Genomic DNA, 23,811 nt, shown 5'->3' on the forward strand with positions numbered 1-23,811 from the left:
GAATATGGGGATTTCGGGTGAACGGCTCAATGAAAGGGAGGCACAAGGGATGCTAGCAGATCCTGTTGGGGGAGCCCCGGGTCACGGCAGTTTCGGGGGACCAGATGGATGGGAGTGTCTAGGGGTTGAGGTTCTCTAAGTCCTGAGAGGGGGGTGCTGGATTCTGGGATCAGAGTCCGAACAAGAGTTGGGGTGTGGTGGGGGCTGCCAGCGGGGTTTTGAGGGAAGGCTCTGGAGTGCTGGGTTAGAAAAGATGCTGGAGCGCGTTTAGGGAAAGGAGGGGCATGGCCGGGGAGCCCATCCAGGAGGCCGAGCCGGATCCTCAGGTTCGGCCAGCAGGCGGCCGGGGCCGGGGTGCCGGCGGGGCCGCGGGCGTCTGCGGCGCTGGCCGGGGTTGCGCTCTGAACCGGCCGCCGGGGCTCCGCGGGGGGGCGGTGCGAGCTCGGGCTGCGGGCGGGCCGGGAGGAGGCGGCGGCTCCGAGAAGAACATGAATCAGCGGCGGCGACGGCGGCGACGGCAGTGGAAGGAGCGCGGTGGCCCGGGAGCGGCCCCGGGGACCCCGCGCTGCTGACGGCGGCGACCGCGGCCGGAGGCGGCCGCGGGTCTCGGAGGCGGTCGCCTCAGCACCGCCCCACGGGCGGCCCCAGCCCCTCCCGCAGCCCTCCTCCCTCCCGCTCTCTACCCACCTCCTCCTCCCCGCCCTCCTCCCTCCTCGCTCGCGGGCCGGGCCCGGCATGGTGCGGCGTCGCCGCCGATGGCGCTGAGGCGGAGCATGGGGCGACCCGGGCTCCCGCCGCTGCTGCTGCCGCCGCCACCGCGGCTGGGGCTGTTGCTGGCGGCTCTGGCTTCTCTGCTGCTCCCGGAGTCCGCCGCCGCAGGTAGGGGCTCCCCCGGGAGGCGGCGGGAAGCTGGGGGCTGCGGAGGGGCGCGGCCGGGGGTCCGAGCCCGGGGCGGGTCTGGCGGGCCGGAGTCGGGGTGGGGGTCCGGAGTCGAAGGCCGAGGCTCGGGGCCGGGGCAGGGCGCGCTGCGGAGTGCTCGCCGCCAGATCTCCGGCTGGGCCCCCACCCCCAACTTTCTGGCGCTCTGGGCTCTTCTGGCGGGGTGGAAGAGAAGGGAGCGGGGTGTGGGCTGTGTGGTCAGCGGGGAGTGTTTGGGACCGCATTTTCCCGCCTGGATGTTCCCAGCTGTTAGCTCCCTTCTTCCCAGTACTGGGGACCCCATTCTGTCTGCCCCGCACGCGAAGGTCCGCCTCTGAAACCACACGGGCCGGGGCTGAGCACCCAAAGGCCACTCTGATACCATTTAGGTACAGAGGTTGTGAGGGTACCCAGTCACAAAAAACAAATGGGCACACTCGAGTTCTGTGCCCTCAGAGCTTCCTGAAAGCACAACCTTGGAGAGGATGGGCTGGTGCCAGGTTGCTGGTCTTTGGGAGGGGTTAGTCTTGTGTTCCCACATAGCCACTGAGGCATTTGCTGGTGACAAGAGCGTTCCATGCAGCACGGTGCTCTCCAAGTTCCCACCCCGCACCTCGGGTACTGCTGGGCATATAGGGAGTGGGAGGCTGGCCCCCATCCTGTGACTAGTCCCGAGAGGGTGAAGGGAGCAGGGAAGAGCCACAGACCAGGACAGAGGCCACCCGCTGGCATCTTCTCTTGACACAGCATTCCCTGCCATATCAGCCTCTCAGGGAAGGGAAGGGAACCAACCGGGTTGATGAGTATTTAGAAGCTGAAAGGTGTGGACCTGATGCTCAGGGAGCCAACGACTTTGCCTAGAGTCACACACAGAAGGGTGAGAAGCAGGGCTGGATTTCAGTTATGCGGATACCTGACCTGCCCCTCTCTCTGCTTAAAAACATGTCAGGAGGCCAAGAGAGGTGCCGTGTGTGTGTGTGTGTGTGTGTGTGTGTGTGTGTGTGTGTGTGTGTATGTGCGCGCGTGCGCGTAAGTTCCAAAGAGTGGCCCAGGGGTCTTAGGCTCCCTGCTCAGGGCCCCAGCCCTCCCTTCTGCCTCCCACCTTCCTAGCACTCGCCCCTGCCCACATTCAGGTATTAATAGAGCGGATGACTGCCAGGAAGGCTGCCATGTGTTTGATCTGACGTGGTTTTGCAGCCATATGTTCTCCACTTCAGGGGAGCACCCCCTCCTTTCCTTCTTCAGCCCTGCTCCATTTGGTAAGGTTGGGTGCAGAGGGTGCTGGCAGAAATTCAGGGTCTGGGCTGACACCTTGGGTGGAGAGCTGGCAGCCTGTTGCACTAGTTGGGTGCAGCAGTCATTCCTAGAGCAGTGCCCGCCCCAGTAGGGTAACTCCCGTCATTTCAGCCCAGCCTACCTTCCTTTTGCTGTCTGGACTCAGAAGGAGGACATGGGGAATAGGTCCTTAGAGCCGGAGGGAAATTGGAGAGCTTGTCATGCCCCCTCCCCTTGCCCAAGTCCAGCAACCTTCCCTCCCGCACTGTCCTACCTCTGCTTCCTTGACTTTGACTGAGAAGGAGCCCTCTGTCTGACACAGAGGCTACCTTCTAGAAGAGAATGAGAACTGTTTACAGAGACAGAGTCCCTCTCAAGGCTGACACATGTTCCTTCCCACCCCTCAGGTCTGAAGCTCATGGGAGCCCCAGTGAAGCTGACAGTGTCTCAGGGGCAGCCGGTGAAGCTCAACTGCAGTGTGGAGGGGATGGAGGAGCCTGACATCCAGTGGGTGAAGGATGGGGCTGTGGTCCAGAACTTGGACCAGTTGTACATCCCAGTCAGCGAGCAGCACTGGATCGGCTTCCTCAGGTGCAGGCCTGTGGGGGAAGGTGTGGGCTGCCAGCCAGGGGGCAGGCTATGCTCTTTCCTGGGGGATTTGGAGCTGGGGCCCTCTCCTGATGCCCAGAGGTCTGTGGTTTTTTTATTTGGCTCCCTGTGGGACCTTCCAGAAGTGGGGGCAGGCTGAACTCATCAAGTTTGCCCAGCAGAGCTGCCCCCCTTGACCCTGGGAAGCAAGCCTGGTATCCTGTTTCCACAGCCTGAAGTCAGCGGAGCGCTCTGATGCCGGCCGGTACTGGTGCCAGGTGGAGGATGGGGGCGAAACCGAGATCTCCCAGCCAGTGTGGCTCACGGTAGAAGGTGAGGAGGCAGAGCCATATGGGCATGTTGGCCTGGAGTACGTGCCGTCTGCTGGTGGCTATACCTCTGAAGCGGAGAACTCAGTAGAAGCAGGGCTGCCCCACTGCTCTGTAGGGCCTTGTTGTCCAGGCTCTAGGCCCACTCCAGACATCAGAAGACCCTACCAGTTGGAGTTGGGTATCTGACAACCAAGGGACCAACTGGGACCCACAATTGTGGGGTGCAGTCTGTTTCCGTTGCTTGAACAACAAGCTTCAAGCACCCATCTGGGACTGGACCCTGTTCTGCCAAGTGGCCTGGCCAGCAGGGGGAGGGGAGGAAGGCTCTGCAGCTGCGGGAGCTCAGAGCTGTTCAGCCCAGGAAAACAAAGTGACTAAGAAAGTAACAAAGGGCTCTGAATGGGAGCTGGGGCCTGGCAGCAGAACTCTGCTAAAGCTCCCACCCACTCCCCTGAGTTTTATGCCCCTCCCCCAGCTCTCCACCCCCAGTCTCCTCTTACTGCAAGAAGAGCTGTCCAAATCTGCCATGCCTAAGGGGGCAGCATGAAAGATGTGTCTAAGGTGCCAGGCATGGTGGTGTGCGCCTGTAGTCCCAGCTACCCTGGAGGCTAAGGCGAGAGGATCACTTGAGCCCCCAGGAGTTCCAGGCCAGCCTGGGCAACATAGAGGGACCTCCCGACCACCAATCTCAAAAAAAAAAAAAATTCCTAAGGAGCCTGAAAAAGAAGGGCACCGCCCACCTCTCAAGCTAGACGCCTGTTCTGCTGTTGACCTAATCGTTAGGGGCCTGTGGGAACCTTCTGCGTGGAGGACTTCAGATGTAAACACACTTGTGATTTGTACAGTAGGAAGCCAAGAGGTGGCAAGGCTCACTCCTCACTCCCCTTCTCTCCTAGGTGTGCCATTTTTCACAGTGGAGCCAAAAGATCTGGCAGTGCCACCCAATGCCCCTTTCCAACTGTCTTGCGAGGCTGTGGGTCCCCCTGAACCTGTTACCATTGTCTGGTGGAGAGGAACTACGAAGATCGGGGGACCCGCTCCCTCTCCATCTGTTTTAAATGTAACAGGTGAGCAGCCTCAGAAGGGGGCTTGGAGTGGAGAAGGAGCTGGGTCCTGGAGGGCACTGAAGCTGGCAGAGTTTCAGCCACTGAGCTTGCGGTTGTGAGTGTCCAGAGCAAGCCCCAGTGTCTGGGGACGTGAGCTGCACCATTACTAAGCTCATTAGTCAGGTGTGCTAGGCTGGCTGGGTGGGCTGATTAGTGGCGATCCTGCTTTGTGTGCTTAAGGAGGGTGTGGGGCCACCTTCTTTGGTTCGCAGCAGTCCAGGCCATGCACAGCTGGCCCTCCGAGATGAATTGTGTGAGACCAGGGGCACCCATCCCCCGCCCCTCCCAAGGGAAGGAGCCAGAAACCAGCCCACGCAGAGCTAGGGAGGAGTATCTGGCAGACACTGAGAAGACAAGACTCTCAGGCTGCAGAGAGGGGAGAGGAGGGAGAGAGAAGGGGTAAGGGGAGGTTAGCACAAAGCCTCCTCCCCTAATGGCACTTTCTGGGAAACCTCCAGACGTTTTCCCAAACAACTGTGTCTGTCCATACGTCTGCACAGTCACACCTGCACACCCACCTGGGCCCCAAGTTTCTTGGGCAATACCCTCACATGCTTGTAAGACTTGCTTATTCGTGAAACAAAGTATACTGTTTCTGGTTGGGGCTTGAACTGGGCAAAAAAATGGGACTCTGAGCTTGGTCTCATGTGCTGGAAGGTGCCAGGGAAATGGGCGCTGAGCTGGGTTCCCCAGCAGTTTGAATCTTGAGAAGAGGTGGACTATGAGACCTCTGGAAGCAAGTGCAGGTCCTGTTTCAGGAGGCGCGGATTGGAACAGATTAGAGAGGAGGCTGGGTTCGCTTCCTTCCAGGTGTGCGTGGTTGGGACCCTCAGGCAGGCAGCCTGATAATAAGCACTCACTGAACTCCTACTCCACACCACACTGTGCTAGGCACCACAGGGGACAGCGGGAATACAAAGGAAATAGAAGCCAAAGAACTGAGTATAATTGGGGAGACAAGACACGTGCATAAAGAGCTGAGAACTATTGCAAGGCAGAGAGTCTGCAAATAACAACCCCGAGGGGGCACAGAGCAAACAGAAGGGCTCACTCTGGTATGCGTAATAAAAGAGCGACCAGAAAAGGGAGGCAACTCGAGCTGTGTGTGGGCGATGGGATGGAGGTGGGAGGGTGGTATAACGTTTCCTAAGGGCTTATTCGTGCACTTGACACACATGACCTGATTCCCACAATTCTCCCATTTGAGAGATGAGAAAACAGAGCCCCTCCAGGCTCACCAGACTCCAGTGTCCCTGTTCATTTCACCGTGCCTCACTGCCCAGCCCCTTCCTTTGGCAGGAGGGCTTTAAGGGTGTTCCGACCAGAGCCTGAGTATTCCCCTTTCCCAATCATGCACTGAGTAGGGGTTGCTGCTTGGGGAGCTGACTGAGGTTTTCTGGCCCCAGGGGTGACCCAGAGCACCATGTTTTCCTGTGAAGCTCACAACCTAAAAGGCCTGGCCTCTTCTCGCACAGCCACTGTTCACCTTCAAGGTAGGAGGGCTGGCAGGGAGGAAGGGTGGATGAGGCCAGGGGCATTCCCGGCAAGCTGTCCTGCAGTTAGAATTGTTCTGTGTTCCAGCTCCCCTTGTGGTCCTGCTGGGATCTAGGGAGCGAGGGGTTAATTGGCATAGCTCCCATTCCTAGTGGGAGCACCTGAGACCCTGCGTGGCTGAGATGAGAATAGAATCCTGACGTCACAGCAGATTTCCCATCACGAAGCAGAGTCCTTGGGAGGGAGGGAAGGAGGGAGGGAAGCAGCAGGAGATGGTCAAGGCCCATGCCCAGCCTTGTTTCTGCCCCTCCCTTTGAGGGGATGGGGGTGGGGAAAGCAGCCTAGCACCGGATGGAGGAGACCCGAAGGGCTGGTGCACAGAGAGAGGGGGAGGGACAGGGTGTCTGCAGGAGCCAGGCTGTGGCTGCAGGGGCAGCTGCCTGTCTCTCCCTTGTATCTCCCAAGCCTGAGGTGCCGCCCCCACATACCCTCTCATCTTATTCCTCAGTCACACAGGTCCTTCATTGCAGGGAGCGGCAACCTCTCTCCACAGCCCAGGCGCTCTCCCAGGTGTGAGCAGCTGTGCCCTACTGGTTGCTTATTTGTGTACTACTGTGATCCTGGGAGTGCTGAGTAGCTGTCTTTAGGTTGGGGATGCCCTGGACCCTCAGAGAGACTCAAGGCTTGACTCCCATGCCTCCTGCTCCCTCCATTCGTATTCCTACTGGGCACTGATTCTGAGTCCCCGTCCACAGCACTGCCTGCAGCCCCCTTCAACGTCACCGTGACAAAGCTTTCCAGCAGCAACGCTAGTGTGGCCTGGATGCCAGGTGCTGATGGCCGAGCCCTGCTACAGTCCTGTACAGTTCAGGTAGGCTCTCCGGGCTGGGCCATGCTTGTTCTGGCTGCCTGGCCAGCACTTTGTTGACAGGGGTATCACACTCACTAGTCAGCTCTTAGGGGCTTGGTCTGCAGCTCTTTCCAGGTGCTGCTCCTTAGCAGGAAGAGCACAGGCCACTGTCTCTTATCATGGGGTGCTCTGGCAACTAAGTGACTGCAGATTGGCTCAAATTCATGCATTCTTCAGGTTGAAAAGCAGATCACTAGAACAGATTTGGGGTACCTGGAAGGTTTTTCTTTCCTTCTTTTTTTTTTTTTTTTTTTAGACACAGGGTCTCACTGTTGGCCAGGCTGGAGTGCAATGGCGCCATCTCGGCTCACTGCAACCTCCACCTCCTGGGTTCAAGTGATTCTCCTGCCTCAGCCTCCCCAGTAGCTAGGATTACAATCGTGCACCACCATGCCCAGCTAATCTTTTTTTTTTTTAGTGGAGACTAGTAGTTCACCATGTTAGCCAGGCTGATCTCAAACGCCTGACTTCATGCTATCTGCCGGCCTCAGCCTCCCAAATGCTGGTATTACAGGCGTGAACCAGCACACCCAGCCAAGTTTTTCTTACTTAGGTGAAAGCTCAAACCTTTGCTGATACTCACACTGTCATGCTCCGCCTTACCCCCCAACCCCCATTCAAGCCAAAGAGAACAAGATGACCAGAAGGGGCCCTACACCTTGGAGAGTAGAAAAACTGGGTAAGGTGATACTAAAAACACGAGGCAATGCAGGCTTGCTCATTTTCATCCGTTTACTCAAAAGCCACTTAATGAGTACCTTCCAAAACTGTTCTGGGCAGTTTCCCTGGGCAGGAGGGGCCCCTGCTCTGGGCTCCACCATTTAGAGAACCCTACTGAGGTTGGGCTCAGTGGCTCATGCCTGTAATCCCAGCACTTTGGGAGGCGGAGGCAGGAGGATTGCTTGAGCCTGGGACTTCACGACCAAACTGGGCAACATGGCAAAACCCTTTCTCCACGAAAAATACAAAAATTATCCAGGCACAGTGGCATGCACCTGTACCCCTAACTATTCAGGAGGCTAGAGTGGGAGGATGACTTGAGCCTGAGAATTCAAGGCTGCGGTGAGCCAAGATCATGCCACTGCACTCCAGCCTGAGTGACAGGGCAAGATCCTCTCTCTAAAAAAAAAAAAAAAAAAAAAAAGAGGATCCTACTCTGGCCCTCCTTTGGCCACACCCCTTTCCCCGTGCAAAGAGCCTGCAGGGCCAAGAGGATATGGCCATCCAGATGGCAAGGTCCCCCTCACTGCCACACTATACTCTAGATATTCAGGATCTCTTGCCCTGATGGTCCTGAGTCTGCTTCCGGGGTCTGTGTGGGCCTCTTCCCTGCTCCATCTTCCCAAGGATGGACCACAGTATGATATGAGCACCTCTAAGCCCAAGGGGCAGCCATTCGTGAGGGGGATGGGAATGGAGCTTGGATATGCAGTCAGCATTGTCCACGCCTGTGCACATGAGGCCCCTCATGGTGCAGACCTTGGCTTCGGGCCAGCTCTTCCAGTGCTGCCTCATTCTGACTCGGGACTCCAGGGATTTAGAGAATTACAAATGCAAACCTGATCTCCCAGGTTGTTTTGAAGGTTTATTGGTCAAAATATTAAGATAGAAACTATTTAATAGTTGGTTAGCTGATTTATAATGTTTAAATATTTAGACATATAGTACGTGGATCTCTTTGTACTCTTGCCCTGGGACCCCAAAATGTAAGATGAGGGGCTGGTTCATAGTGCCCTAAGCTCCCAGTTTTCTCTGAGCTTCAGAAACTCGAACTTTGGAGTGGCAGGTAAGCAGGCACAGTAAGTGGTAAGTATACCCTAAGAGTTTCGCGCCAACTACAAAAGGACAAGACGAGTTTTCTGGAGTGGTTGAGAAAGGCTTTCACCAAGAAAGTGATATTTGCACTGAGTCTTACAGGATGAGTAGGCCTTTGCTAGGAAGAGCAGGTCATTCCAAGTGAAAGGAACAGCATTTGCAAAGGCATGAAGGTGTGGAACCTGGTGTATTGGGGTGGGGGTGGATGGGAGGGTGTGGGTTGCAAGTGTTTGCTGATAGAGGAAGCATTCATTCAAGCACCCGTAACTATATCCACTCCATCTTCCATCTTGCACAGGCTCTCCCCTACATCATTCCTTTTCTGCTTTTCTGTAGGTGACACAGGCCCCAGGAGGCTGGGAAGTCCTGGCTGTTGTGGTCCCTGTGCCCCCCTTTACCTGTCTGCTCCGGGACCTGGTTCCTGCCACCAACTACAGCCTTAGGGTGCGCTGTGCCAATGCCTTGGGGCCCTCTCCCTATGCTGACTGGGTGCCCTTTCAGACCAAGGGTCTAGGTAAGGGATGCATAGAGCAGAGGGGGTGGGCAGGGCTGGAGCCGGGAAGGGGGCCGTGTTGGCTCGAGTTCTGAATGGTGCTGGTGGAGATGGAGATTCAGGCATCATTTGGTAGACATTTACTGCATATCACTACATACCACCTTGTAAATAGTTACTGTGGGTGGAACAGATAAGCAAACCAGAAAAGATCAGATAATGTGGTTGATGAAGAGTGCCCACGGATGGTTAAGGAACCCCCCCGCAAAAAGGTCTGATTCGGGTCTGAAGGATAAAGAAGGAGTCATGTAAATATCTGGGGGAAAATCACTGCCGGAAGAAGGCACAGCAAGTGCAAAGACCCTATGACACGAACTTGCTTAGAGTTCTCTGGCAATTGCAGGGAGGCTGGCATAGCTGTGAGAGGGGAGTGGCGAGGGATGAGGCAGAGAGGCAGTAACCATGGTGATGAAGAGCAACACTGCCGAGCTGGGGTGCTGCCTGTCCTGCCCATTGCTTACCCCGCCCCCAGCACAGTGGGTGAGAGCAATCAGAGCTGGGAGGTGAACCCTTCCCCAGTCGTGCCTCTCAGAGCTGTTTAGTTCTTGGGAGTTGGTTCCAAAGGTCTGCATGGGATTACGATGACGGGAAGGGCAGGGGTCTGAGCAATCTTCTCTCTTTGGCTACAGCCCCAGCCAGCGCTCCCCAAAACCTCCATGCTATCCGCACAGATTCAGGCCTCATCTTGGAGTGGGAAGAAGTGATCCCTGAGGGCCCTTTGGAAGGCCCCCTGGGACCCTATAAACTGTCCTGGGTTCAAGACAATGGAACCCAGGTAAGAGAGACAGAACCCTTCCCTCTCTTCACTCTCCTGGAGTATCAGCCTTCCGGGTTCTAAGGCCTTTAAGAATTTCAAAATGGTTGTCTTTGGTGGGCCTGGGTCTCCCACTCTCCCAGGGAATCCTCTCCTCCTCACCACCTCTGCAAACTCCACTTCTCAAAGGATTATGTCTCCTGTTAGGATAGCATCCTGTGTGCACTTTGTAAATAAAGCAGGAAGCACATTCCTGCTCGAGCTGGGGGAGGGCACAGATAAGGCTTTGTCCCCAGCTCAGTTGCTCCCATCCCCCACCTGTGCATTCCGGGACTGAGCCTTGTTTGTGTTCTGGAGAGGCCCCTGCAGCCTGGAGCAGGAATGTGATTACTCCCAGACGGTTGTGTTCCCACAGCCCCTGAACCCACAGTGCCCCTATACTCCCATGTTCCCAGCTGGACCTTTTTCTGCCCTCAGGCCCCAGCTGGAGGCCTTCTGGTCAGGCTCACTATGGGGTGGGGGCTTTTCCTGGCTGCAGGATGAACTGACAGTGGAGGGGACCAGGGCCAATTTGACAGGCTGGGATCCCCAAAAGGACTTGATCGTACGTGTGTGCGTCTCCAATGCAGTTGGCTGTGGACCCTGGAGTCAGCCACTGGTGGTCTCTTCTCATGACCCTGCAGGTGAGGCTTGTAGAGGGAGAGGGGCAGAGGCTCAGGGGATCAAGGTTTTCAAGGGCAACCTAGACTGGTGGGAGGAGCCTAGTAGCATCTCCCCTCCTAGCAGGCCCACAGACCAAGTGAAGAAGTTGAGGCCAGGGCTGGTATTTAAACTGTATCTTGACTGGGCATGGTGGCTCATTCCTGTAATCCCAGCATTTTGGGAGGTCGAAGGATCGCTTGAGGCCAGCAGTTTGAGACCAACTCTGGCAACATAGCAAGACTCTGTCTCTACAAAAAAAAAATAAAAAAAAAAACGATTAGCCTGGTGTGGTGGCATATGCCTGTAGGCCCAGCCACTCCAGAGACTGAGGCAGAAGGATTGCTTGAACCCAAGTGTTCAAGGCTGCAGTGAGCTATGATTGCACTACTGCACTCTAGCCTGTGCAACAGAGTGAGCCTGTTGTCTCTAAACAAATAGGGCCGGGTGTGGTGGCTCACACCTGTAATCCCAGCACTTTGGAAGGCTGAGGCGGGTGGATCATGAGGTCAGGAGATCGAGACCATCCTGGCTAACACGGTGAAACCCCATCTCTACCAAAAATGCAAAATAATTAGCCGGCATGGTGGCGGGCGCCTGTAGTCCCAGCTACTCGGGAGGCTGAGGCAGGAGAATGGCGTGAACCCGGGAGGCGGAGCTTGCAGTGAGCTGAGATTGCATCACTGCACTCCAGCCTGGGTGACAGAGCAAGACTCTGTCTCAAAAAAAAAAAAAAAAACAAATAAGGCCGGGAGTGGTGGTTCACACCTGTAATCCCACAACTTTGGGAGGCTGAGGTGGGAGGATTGCTTGAGTCCAGGAGTTCGAGATCACCCTGGGCAGCAAAGTGAGACTTTATCTCTACCAAAAAAATTTAAAAATTAGCCAGGTGTGATGTTGCACACCTGTAGTCCCAGCTACTTGGGAGGCTGAAGTGGAAGGATTGCTTGAGCCTGGAGGCTGAGGCTGCAGTGAGCTGTAACTGCGCTCTGACCTGGGCAACAGAACAAGACTCTGTCTCAAATAAACTATATCTCATTCTCCTCTCTGTGCCCCAGAACTGGCATAGAAATCCATGGTCACACTCTAGGTCACAACAGCCAGGGCCTGTCTCTGACCAGGTAGGAAGGACTCTTGGGCCTTCCTCTGGAGCCCCTTTCCCTCAGGACCCTTTATTGACCTAGAGGAGCCCCTTGACCCAGCTGGATGGCCATCCTGGGAAAGTTCTGAAGGGACCCCATGGTGTCCTCCTAGCTCATGCCACTGCGCCTCCCTCCCACAGGCCAGCAGGGCCCTCCTCACAGCCGCACATCCTGGGTACCTGTGGTCCTTGGTGTGCTAACGGCCCTGGTTACGGCTGCTGCCCTGGCCCTCATCCTGCTTCGAAAGAGACGGAAAGAGACGCGGTTTGGGTAAGGGGATGGGGATGTGGAGGGAGAGGCAGGTGGTGATGGTGATGAAAGACCTTGGAGCTGATCCCAAATCCTGGATTTTCCTTTAGGCAAGCCTTTGACAGTGTCATGGCCCGGGGAGAGCCAGCCGTTCACTTCCGGGCAGCCCGGTCCTTCAATCGAGAAAGGCCCGAGCGCATCGAGGCCACATGTGAGTGGTGGGCAATCGTGGGACGGACAAATGGGTTGTTGTGTGCCCCTATCTGCATTATTTTACCAAATTATTAATTCGACTGATATGTGTGAACATCAGTGAGCACCAGGCACACAGACCTGCCTGTGTGAAGTTTACCACCCCAGCCGTGGGAGACCTAAGCTCATCTCTGTGCTCTGAGGGCAGAGTCTGGGGTATAAAAAGCAGGCTGGGTTTTGGCTCAGGAATCAGAGACCCCTCTTTCCCACAAACCCTTTCCCCACAGTGGACAGCTTGGGTATCAGCGATGAACTAAAGGAAAAACTGGAGGATGTGCTCATCCCAGAGCAGCAGTTCACCCTGGGCCGGATGTTGGGCAAAGGTATGTGGGGCTGGGCGGGGATGGGCATGGCTGGTTTGCTGTAGCTGGAGGTGTTCGGTCACCCCTGTCACTTTGAGGGTGTGGGTTTAGGTTGGCTCCTGTAAACAAGATATGCTTGTAGACTCCTGAGTGTGGGATGTTTGGGGGGAATGGTGGCTGGGGACAGGGAGGGCTGAGGAGCTGCTCCCAGCATGCTCTTGCTTTGGCTACTGGCAAGGGTGCCTTCTCCAGTGGCCCCAGAGTCTGCTGACTGTGTCCCCATGGAGGGTCACTTGGGAGGGAAGATGGCAGGGAGCAGAGAGCCAAGGAGACTCCCTCACTTGGACTGGTTCCTAGGAGAGTTTGGTTCAGTGCGGGAGGCCCAGCTGAAGCAGGAGGATGGCTCCTTTGTGAAAGTGGCTGTGAAGATGCTGAAAGGTGAGTGGGGGATAGTTGTGGCCTGAGGGCATCATTTGGAAGGGTAAGAGGGGCGACTGACCCTGAAGCAGGCTCTGCTTTGCCCCTAGATTTTCCAAGAAGAGCTGGGCAACACTAACTGGGATGCTGTCTTTACAGCACGAATAATTCACAAGCATAAACCCAAACACACTTATTTATGCCCAGCCATTGCTCTGTGCCATCGGCAGTGACTGTCCTCTGAGTCCTCTCTTGGGTGATTACAGCTGTGGTTGGTTGACCTGCTGGGCTCCCAAACCAAAAGGAAGGGAAGGCATTAGCAAGTAGAGAAGTTATTGAATAGCACCACTCCTTGGGGGTTTCTCCTGCTCATGGCTGGGCTGTTTCCTGGGCTCGCTGGGAAGCCTAGGACATCTGAAGGACAAGACCTAGGAGGCCTGGGTCAAAGCTAGGGACACATCTTGTTTTATTCCCTCCTTCCCCATCCCTTTCTCCTAGCTGACATCATTGCCTCAAGCGACATTGAAGAGTTCCTCAGGGAAGCAGCTTGCATGAAGGAGTTTGACCATCCACACGTGGCCAAACTTGTTGGTGAGCCCCTTTTTGGGGGAGGCAGACAGAGAATAGGGCTAAAAATATGCTCTACCAACATGAGAGGGCAGCCTGTAGGAGAGACGTTTGGACTCATCTGGTAAGTAAATAGATGGCAAAATAGCAAGGAGGGTCCTGGCAGAAATCTGAGGTGAGGAGTGCCAAAGGTCCGCACATGAAGACTGTGTGGCCGGGTGTGGTGGCTCATGCCTGTAACCCCAGCACTTCGGGAGGCTGAGGTGGAAAAATTGCTTGAGGCCAGGGGTTTGAGACTAGCCTGGGCAGTATAGCAACAACCCACCTCTATTAAAACAACAAAAAAATACACACACGTACAAAAATTAGCTAGGTGTGGTGGTATGCACTTTGTCCATCTACCTGGGAGGCTGAGGTGGGAGGATCATTTGAGCCCAGAACATTGAGGCTGCAGTGAGCTGCGATTGTGCCACTGCACTCCAGCATAGATGACAGAGCAAGATACTGTTTCAGAAAATACAAAAACTGCTTGTATGGACAGAGAAGGAAAGGAAGGGGACAGAAGATGCTCCAGGGATATGGGAGCAGCCAGAGTCCCTCCTGGGTAGTCCCCAGACCAGTGTGGAGCCTATGAAAAAATAAACAGCAGATCCAGAGCTGGAGATGGGACCCAGCAGGCGGGGACTTATGCAGACACGTGAACTGCCCCTTGACCCTACTATGCTCAGCTCCTGACTCTCCCTTGTCCCAGGGGTGAGCCTCCGGAGCAGGGCTAAAGGCCGTCTCCCCATCCCCATGGTCATCTTGCCTTTCATGAAGCATGGGGACCTGCACGCCTTCCTGCTCGCCTCCCGGATTGGGGAGAACCCCTTTGTGAGTACCTGGTGTGGGGATGGCCAGGAGGAAACGGGTGGGAACACAGGGCCTGGAAAGGCATAGCGACCCTGGCAGAGAGGGGCTTGCTGGGTAGGACTGATGGAGCTGGGTGGGAGTAGGAGGGGTCTGAGTTTGAATCCCTTTAATCTAGCAGGCTTTCTTTTCTCTCACAAAACCCTGCTGAGAAATATAGGCTGGGCAAGGACCCTTTCTAGGGGGAGGGACTTGTGGAGCCCCAGGGTGGGGAGTCTTGGCTTCCAGACTTCCTCTTAGGCTAGCCGAAGCTTCCTTGTCTTGGGAAGGCCCTCCATCCCTTTCCTTCCTTCCAGTGATTCTGGGGACAGCCTTCAGGCTTTCTGGCCAGGGACCCCCATCCATCCTGCCCCAGCTGGGTGGGCAGGTTAAGCCTGAGCTTGGCCTGTCTGTCCACTAGAACCTACCCCTCCAGACCCTGATCCGGTTCATGGTGGACATTGCCTGCGGCATGGAGTACCTGAGCTCTCGGAACTTCATCCACCGAGACCTGGCCGCTCGGAATTGCATGTACGAATTCTGGAGGACTCGAGGGTGGGAGACAGCAGCAGGTGCAAGAGGAGCTAGCTAATGGTCGGCTCCTGCCTGGGACGGTATCTGCTATGCATGGCGGTAGCTTGGGAGCAAAGATGTCTTGGCTCTTGTAGGGCTGTGGGCATGGCAGAAGGCTCACTCCCTCCCTCAACGCTCCTTGTAGGCTGGCAGAGGACATGACAGTGTGTGTGGCTGACTTTGGACTCTCCCGGAAGATCTACAGTGGGGACTACTATCGTCAAGGCTGTGCCTCCAAATTGCCTGTCAAGTGGCTGGCCCTGGAGAGCCTGGCTGACAACCTGTATACTGTGCACAGTGACGTGGTGAGCAGGGTGGCCCGTGAAGCTTGGTGGGGACTAGTGTGAGAACAGACCTTTGGGATCCTTAAGGGCCTAGCCAAGTCTGCTTTCTGGGGTTTGGTTGCCTGATGATGAGGCCCTGAGCTCCAGGCTGTGCTTGTCCCAGAGCCATGGCTCTCTGTCTGACTCAGGACACCTAGTGACAGCTTCTCCCCCAACCTCGATTCTGTCCCAGTGGGCGTTCGGGGTGACCATGTGGGAGATCATGACACGTGGGCAGACGCCATACGCTGGCATCGAAAACGCTGAGATTTACAACTACCTCATTGGCGGGAACCGCCTGAAACAGCCTCCGGAGTGTATGGAGGACGTGTAAGTATCCCGGGAAGGGGGCTCTGGAAGGAAAGGGGAATCTGGAGTTTTGGCTGGTAGCTGCCACCACAGCTGCTGGCCCAGTGGGAACTAAGAGCCTCAACTGGACCTTTGTTTTTTTATAGAAACATCCTTGTAGTTGGAAGACTGCACTCCACCTCATACTCACTGTTCATCTACCACGTCCTTGTTTTCTTTCTTTCCCCCTTCCCATCCCAGATTTCTTGCTTTAGCCTTTGTCTATCAGTCTCTTTTCTCCAGTTTGTAGGGAGAACCAGGAACCCCAAGAGCAGAACAGAAGGCACAGTGCTGAGTAACAGTGTGGGAGGTTTCCCTGCCATCTTCCCACCCATAATTCCTTTTTTTTTAAAAAAATTTTTATTTATTTTATTTTATTTGTTCTACCCCAGTGAATACAACCTTTGTCCTGGAGACCCCAGCTAGTCTAAGAAAACTTGGCCGGGCGCGGTGGCTCAAGCCTGTAATCCCAGCACTTTGGGAGGCCGAGACAGGCGGATCATGAGGTCAGGAGATCGAGACCATCCTGGCTAACATGGTGAAACCCCGTCTCTACTAAAAAAATACAAAAAACTAGCCGGGCGAGGTGGCGGGCGCCTGTAGTCCCAGCTACTCGGGAGGCTGAGGCAGGAGAATGGCGTGAACCGGGGAGGCGGAGCTTGCAGTGAGCTGAGATCTGGCCACTGCACTCCAGCCTGGGTGACAGAGAGAGACTCTGTCTCACAAAAAAAAAAAAAAAAAAAAAAAAAAAAAAAGAAAACTTCCTAGGCTGAGGTCTCTTGGGAATCTAAGATAAAGAACTGAGGTCCTGGGAATAAGGGAACTGTCTCCTCTTCTTTCTGCAAGCCCAAAGCCCTCGGGACCGGGCAGGCAATGATACCACCTACTTTGCTGGAGTGATAACAAACCCCTGTGACAAGATAATGGGAAGTGTTACTGACATTAGCTGGGCATTTAGGCATTCTTTCAGGTAATCTTCCTCTGACCTTATGAAGAAAAGACTATTATTTATCCCCACTTTGTAGATGAGAAAATAGGATTAGAGAGATTAAGTAACATGGCCAACGTCACGGAGCTATTAAGTGAATGAGTTGGAATTTGAACCTAGATCCCTGTGGTTTTAGAGTATGTACTCTTAACTCTTTGTGACAGCAACTGTGATTTGTCTGTTCTAGTCTTACACTCCCACTCTATCTTTTTTTTTTTTTTTTTTCGGAGTCTGGCTCTGTCGCCCAGGCTGGAGTGCAGTGGCACGATCTTGGCTCACTGCAAGCTCTGCCTCCCGGGTTCACGCCATTCTCCTGCCTCAGCCTCCCGAGTAGCTGGGACTACAGGCTCCCGCCACCTCGCCCGGCTAGTTTTTTGTATTTTTAGTAGAGACAGAGTTTCACCATGTTAGCCAGGATGGTCTTGATCTCCTGACCTCGTGATCCGCCCGCCTCGGCCTCCCAAAGTGCTGGGATTACAGGTGTGAGCCACCGCGCCCGGCCCTTACACTCCCACTCCATCCAAGCCAAGGGCTCCCTAGGCCTTCAGACGACATTTTGTGAGTATTTTTCGTTTTGTTTTTGAGACAGGGTCTCGCTCTGTCACCCAGGCTGGAGTGCAGTGGCATAATCTCTGCTTACTGTAGCCTCAACCTCCTGGGCTCAAGTGATCCTCCTTCCCCAGCCTTCCAAGTAGCTGGGACTACAGGCATGTGCCACCAAACCTGGCTAATTTTTGTATTTTTGTAGAGACAGGGCTCTGCCATATTTGTCAAGCTGGTCTTGAGCTCCTGGGCTCAAGGGATCCACCTGCCTTGGCCTCCCCAAATGCTGGGATTACAGGTGTGAGCCACCAAACCCAGCCCAGAGGAACTTTCATGAGCCCCAGTGGGAGTGGGAGCCACTGTGACCAGAGAAAGAATCTGCTCCATTTCTTGCTCTGGGATTGGACTTCCAGAGGGCCGAGGTCATGGACAGGCACAGGAAGGCTCAGCCTCATGGTGGGATCCTTCCCTTTGACAGTGGGTTTGAAGTGCCCTGAGCCCAGGCTGTGGGTGACTGACTCATCTGCACTTCAGAGGGAAATCTTGAGTACACAAGCCAGGCCCTGGCCCTCCTGTTCATTCAGCAGAACTCAGGGTATGGCAAGGGGCAGGAAGCTCACGTCTCCCTGTGGCTGCAGCCTGCCTCAGTTCTAATCTGGAGCTGTAGAAGCTCTGATGGGCAGTGGTGACCAGACCCCAGTGCAGCCTCCTCCCCAGCTGGAGCTGGTGCTGTCATGCTGTCAATGGAGAGTGGGCGGGCACTGGCCTCACCCAGGCAGCCTGGTGGACAGGCGCCAGTTGGCTCCTAGCACAGCCTTGAGAATGTGTCCCAGTCTGGCCATGTACCCAAGGCCCCAGACCATTCCCGTTCCCACGACCTGCTCAGTGTCTGGCATGATTACTGCCATTAATGGGGGCCCCTGCTGGGTGTGCTGGTGTGTGAGGCAGTACTTGGGGCTCTTGTCGTGGGCATAGGCAAGAGAGTCAGGCATTTGCTTTCACTGGACTTGGTCTCAGTCTCTTCCCATTAGCTTTTTTGGTTTGTTATTTTTCCACCTCGGCCTGAGGCATTCCTTGGGCACCCTGAGTGATAGGCTTCAGGGAATTTATAAGGTTCCTGAAGTTGTATGTAAAAAAGCCTTCCTGGCCTGCATGGTGGTTCATGCCTGTAATCCCAGCACTTTGGGAGGCTGAGGCGGGTGGATCACCTGAGGTCGGGAGTTCGAGACCAGCTTTACCAACATAGAGAAACTCTACCTCTATTAAAAATACAAAATTAGCCAGGCATGGTGGCATGTGTCTGTAATGCCAGCTGCTCTGGAAGCTGGGGCAGGAGAATTGCTTGAACCCGGGAGGCAGAGGTTCCGGTGAGCTGAGATCACGCCATTGCACTCCAGCCTGGGCAACAAGAGCAAAACTCCATCTCGAACAAAACAAAACATTCCCATTGAGAAGAGAGCTGGAAGCTTTTTCCAGATACTCAAAGGTTGTATATGAACAGTGAGGACTTTTTTTTTTTTTTTGAGACGGAGTTTTGCTCTTGTCGCCCAGGCTGGAGTGCAATGGCGCGATCTTGGCTCACTACAGCCTCTACCTCCTGGGTCCAAGCGATTATCATGCCTCAGCCTCCAGAGTAGCTGGGATTACAGGCATGTGCCACCCTGCCCGGCTAATTTTGTATTTTTAGTAGAGATGGGATTTCTTCATGTTGGTCATGCTGGTCTTGAACTTCTGACCTCAGGTGATCCACCCACCTCGGCCTCCCAAAGTGCTGGGATTACAGGTGTGCGCCACCACACTCAGCCAATTTTTGTATTTTTTAGTAGAGATAGGATTTCACCATGTTTGCCAGGCTGGGCTGGAACTCCTGACCTCAAGTGATCTGCCCACCTCGGCCTCCCAAAGTGCTGGGATTACAGGCATGAGCCACCACGCCTGGCGGATTTTTACTTTTTTTTTAATAAGAGAAAGGGTCTCACTCTGACAGCCAGGCTGGAGTGCAGTAGTGCAATCACAGCTCACTGTAGCCTCAAACCCCTGGGTTCAAGAGATCTTCTGCCCAGCCTCCATAGTAGCTGGGATTACAGGTACTTACCACCATACCTTGCTTATTAATTAATATTTTTTAAATAGAGACATGGTCTTGCTGTGTTGCCCAGACTGGTCTTGAACTCCTGGGGTCAAGGGATCCTTCAGTCTCAGCCTCCTGAGTAGCTGGGACTACAGGTGCATACCACTGTGTCCGGCTGTACAGTGAGGATTTACTGAGTAGGTACTGCCCACTCAGCATAGGAGGGACTTTGGAGCCAACCCCCCTAGCTTCAAATCACAGCTCTGTCACTTTCCACATGTGTGACTTTAGTCACGGTTCTTAACCTCTTTGTGCATGTTTCCACATTTGTAAATGTGGAAATGATCTCTATCTGATCATTGCTTTCATAGGGTTGTTGTGAGAATTAAATAATAAGCCAGGATGTGCCTGTAATCCCAGCTACTCAGGAAGCTGTAGTGGGAGGATGACTTGAGGCCAGGAGTTTGAGACCAGCCTGAACAACACAGCAAGACTCCATCTCTACAAATATTTATTTATTTATTTATTTAATTTGTTTGTTTATTTTGAGATGGAATTTCACTCTTGTTGCCCAGGCTGGAGTACAATGGCGTGATCTCGGCTCACTGCAACCTCTGCGTCCCGGGTTCAAGTGATTCTCCTGCTCAGCCTCCTGAGTAGCTGGGATTACAGGCGTGTGCCACCATGCTGGGCTAATTTTTTTTGCATTTTTAGTAGAGACGGGGTTTCTCCATGTTGGTCAGGCTGGGTTCGAACTCCTGACCTCAGGTGATCTACCCACCTTGGCCTCCCAAGTGTTGAGATTACAGGCGTGAGCCACTGCACCTGGCCACAGTGTATTTTTTAAATGGCCCAGTGTGGCCGGGCGCGGTGGCTCATGCCTGTAATCCCAGCACTTTGGGAGGCCGAGGCAGGCGGATCACAAGGTCAGGAGTTCCAGACCAGCCTGGCCAATATGCTGAAACCTCGTCTCTACTAAAAATACAAAAATTAGCCAGGTGTGGTGGCGGGCACCTGTAGTCCCAGCTACTCGGGAGTCTGAGGCAGGAGAATCAGTGGAACCCCGGAGGCAGAGGTTTCAGTGAGCCGAGATCATAACACTGCACTCTAGCCTGGGCAACAGAGCGAGACTCCCTCTCAAAAAAAAAAAAAAAAGGCCGGGCGCGGTGGCTCAAGCCTGTAATCCCAGCACTTTGGGAGGCCGAGACGGGTGGATCACGAGGTCAGGAGATCGAGACCATCCTGGCTAACACGGTGAAACCCCATCTCTACTAAAAAATACAAAAAACTAGCCGGGCGAGGTGGCGGGCGCCTGTAGTCCCAGCTACTCGGGAGGCTGAGGCAGGAGAATGGCGTAAACCCGGGAGGTGGAGCTTGCAGTGAGCTGAGATCCGGCCACTGCACCCCAGCCTGGGCGACAGAGCAAGACTCCGTCTCAAAAAAAAAAAAAAATGGCCCAGTGCAGTGGTTCACGCCTATAACCCCAGCACTTTGGGAGGCCAAGGTGGGAGGACCACTTGAACCCATGAGTTCAAGACCAGCCTAGGCAACATAATGAGACCCCCATCTCTATAAACAAACAAATGACAACAAAAAATTAGCTGGGTGTGGTGGCCAGTACCTGTGGTCCTAGCTACTTGGGAAGCTGAAGTGGGAACATCCCTTGAGCCCAGGAGTTTGAAGCTGCATTGAGCTATAATAATAATAATAATTTAAAAACAAGTTTTATTTATTTATTTTTTGAAACAGAGTCTCCCTCTGTCACCCAGGCTAGAGTGCAGTGGCACGATCTCAGGTCACTGCAATCTCCGCCTCCCGGGTTTGAGCAACTTTCCTGCCTCAGCCTCCCAACTAGCTGGGATTACAGGCACAAGCCACCACACCAAGCTAATTTTTGTATTTTTAGTAGAGTAGGGGTTTTGCCACGTTGGCCAGGCTGATCTAGAACTCCTGACCTCAGGTGATCCACCCGCCTCGACCTCTCAAAGTACTGGGATTATAGGTATGAGCCACCATGCCCAGTCTATTTATTTATTTATTTATTTTTATTTTATTTATTTATTTATTTATTATTTATTATTTTTATTTTTATTTTTTTTGAGACAGAGTCTTGCTCTGTCGCCCAGGCTGGAGTGCAGTGGCCGGATCTCAGTTCACTGCAAGCTCCGCCTCCCGGGTTTAGGCCATTCTCCTGCCTCAGCCTCCCGAGTAGCTGGGACTACAGGAGCCCGCCGCCTCGCCCGGCTAGTTTTTTGTATTTTTTTTTGTTTGTTTGTTTGTTTTTTGAGACTGAGTCTGGCTCTGTCGCCCAGGCTGGAGTGCAGTGGCCGGATCTCAGCTCACTGCAAGCTCTGCCTCCCGGGTTTACGCCATTCTCCTGCCTCAGCCTCCCGAGTAGCTGGGACCACAGGCGCCCGCCACCTCGCCCGGCTAGTTTTTTGTATTTTTTAGTAGAGATGGCGTTTCACTGTGTTAGCCAGGATGGTCTCGATCTGACCTCGTGATCCGCCCGTCTCGGCCTCCCAAAGTGCTGGGATTACAGGCTTGAGCCACTGCGCCCGGCCTTATTTTTATTTTTTTTGAGACATAGTCTCGCTCTGTCACCCAGGCTAGAGTGCAGTGGCGCGATTTCTGCTCACTGCAAGCTCCGCCTCCCGGGTTCACGCCATTCTCCTGCCTTAGCCTCCCACGTAGCTGGGACTACAGGCTTCCGCCACCACGCCCAGCTAATTATTTTTATTTTTAGTAGAGACAGGGTTTCCCCATGTTGGCCAGGATGGTCTCGATCTCCTGACCTCGTGATCCACCCGTCTCGGCCTCCCAAAGTGCTGGGATTACAGGTATGAGCCACCGCGCCCGGCCTATTTATTTATTTTTGAGGCAGAGTCTTGCTCTGTGACCCAGGCTGGAATGCAGTGGTGGGATCATGGCTCACTGCAGCCTTGACCTCCTGGGCTCAAGTGATCCCACTTCAGCCTTCTGAGTAGCTGGAACTACAGGCGTGTCTACCAAGCCTGGCTAATTTTTGTATTATTGTAGAGATGGGGTTTTGCCATATTGCCCAGGCTGGTCTCGAAGTCCTGGGCTCAAATACTACTCCCCTTCAGCCTCCCAAAGTATTGAGATTACAGATGTGAGCCGCTGTGTCCCACTAGGGAATAACATTTTTAAAATCCCTAGTGCCATATGATGAAGAGGCCCCTGCTTTTGAGGGAAGGGCTCCTGCCTTATCTCACGCTTCTCCACCCCAGGTATGATCTCATGTACCAGTGCTGGAGTGCTGACCCCAAGCAGCGCCCGAGCTTTACTTGTCTGCGAATGGAACTGGAGAACATCTTGGGCCAGCTGTCTGTGCTATCCGCCAGCCAGGACCCCTTATACATCAACATCGAGAGAGCCGAGGAGCCCACCGCGGGAGGCAGCCTGGAGCTGCGTGGCAGGGATCAGCCCTACAGTGGGGCTGGGGATGGCAGTGACATGGGGGCAGTAGGTGGCACTCCCAGTGACTATCGGTACATCCTCACCCCCGGAGGGCTGGCTGAGCAGCCAGGGCAGGCAGAGCACCAGCCAGAGAGTCCTCTCAATGAGACACAGAGGCTTCTGCTGCTGCAGCAAGGGCTACTGCCGCACAGTAGCTGTTAGCCCACAGGCAGAGGGCATTGGGGCCATTTGGCCGGCTCTGCTGGCCACTGTGCTGGCTGACTAAGCCCCGTCTGACCCCAGCCCAGACAGCAAGGTGTGGAGGCTCCTGTGGTAGTGCTCCCAAGCTGTTCTGGGAAGCCCGGACTCACCAAATCACCCAATCCCAGTTCTTCCTGCAACCACTCTGTGGCCAGCCTGGCATCAGTTTAGGCCTTGGCTTGATGGAAGTGGGCCGGTCCTGGTTGTCTGAACCCAGGCAGCTGGCAGGAGTGGGGTGGTTATGTTTCCATGGTTACCATGGGTGTGGATGGCAGTGGAGGGAGGGCAGGTCCAGCCCTGTGGGCCCTACCCTCCCGCTGAGCTGCCCCTGCTGCTTAAGTGCATGCATTCAACTGCCTCCAGCCTGGTGGCCCAGCTATTACCACACTTGGGGTTTAAATACCCAGGTTTGCCTCTCCAAGTCACAAAGAGATGTCCTTGTAATATTCCCTTTTAGGTGTGGGTTGGTAAGGGGTTGGTATCTCAGGTTTGAATCTTCACCATCTTTTTGATTCTGCACCCTGCCTTGGCCAGGAGAAGTTGAGGGGAGCATGCCTCCCTGCAGCTGACCGGGTCACACAAAGGCATGCTGGAGTGCCCAGGCTATCAGGTGCCCTTCTTCCAAAGGCAGTGTGCCGAGCCGGCAAGAGGAAGGGATGCTGTGAGGCTTGCCCAGGAGCGAGTGAGGCCAGAGAGGAGTTCAGGAACCCCTCTCCATACCCACAATCTGAGCACACTACCAAATCTCAAAATATCCTAAGACTAACAAAGGCAGCTGTGTCTGAGCCCAACCCTTCTAAACGGTGACCTTTAGTGCCAACTTCCCCTCTAACTGGACAGCCTCTTCTGTCCCAAGTCTCCAGAGAGAAATCAGGCCTGATGAGGGGGAGTTTCTGGAACCTGGACCACAGCCTTGGTGGGGGAGCCTCTGGAATGCATGGGGCGGGTCCTAGCTGTTAGGGACACTTCCAAGCTGTTGGTTGCTGTTTAAAACAGAAATAAAATTGAAGACTAAAGACCTAA

At 54.4% G+C, this 23,811-nt stretch overlaps 1 protein-coding gene across 1 annotated transcript; it reads left to right on the forward strand.

Moving 5' to 3' along the window:
• Positions 1 to 519: 519 nt before the first annotated feature.
• Positions 520 to 23,811, forward strand: TYRO3 (TYRO3 protein tyrosine kinase). The gene is made up of 19 exons (XM_015141989.3): positions 520 to 879; positions 2,601 to 2,784; positions 3,014 to 3,114; positions 4,010 to 4,180; positions 5,626 to 5,712; positions 6,469 to 6,584; positions 8,775 to 8,952; positions 9,621 to 9,766; positions 10,284 to 10,428; positions 11,727 to 11,856; positions 11,946 to 12,046; positions 12,315 to 12,410; positions 12,747 to 12,827; positions 13,305 to 13,397; positions 14,125 to 14,246; positions 14,683 to 14,792; positions 14,980 to 15,139; positions 15,351 to 15,487; positions 22,359 to 23,811. The coding sequence occupies exons 1-19, from the start codon at positions 756 to 758 to the stop codon at positions 22,747 to 22,749; spliced, it is 2,673 nt and encodes an 890-aa protein (XP_014997475.2). The 5' UTR covers positions 520 to 755; the 3' UTR covers positions 22,750 to 23,811.

This window comes from Macaca mulatta, chromosome 7 (assembly GCF_049350105.2).
Source record: "Macaca mulatta isolate MMU2019108-1 chromosome 7, T2T-MMU8v2.0, whole genome shotgun sequence".
NCBI classification, from domain to species: domain Eukaryota; kingdom Metazoa; phylum Chordata; class Mammalia; order Primates; family Cercopithecidae; genus Macaca; species Macaca mulatta.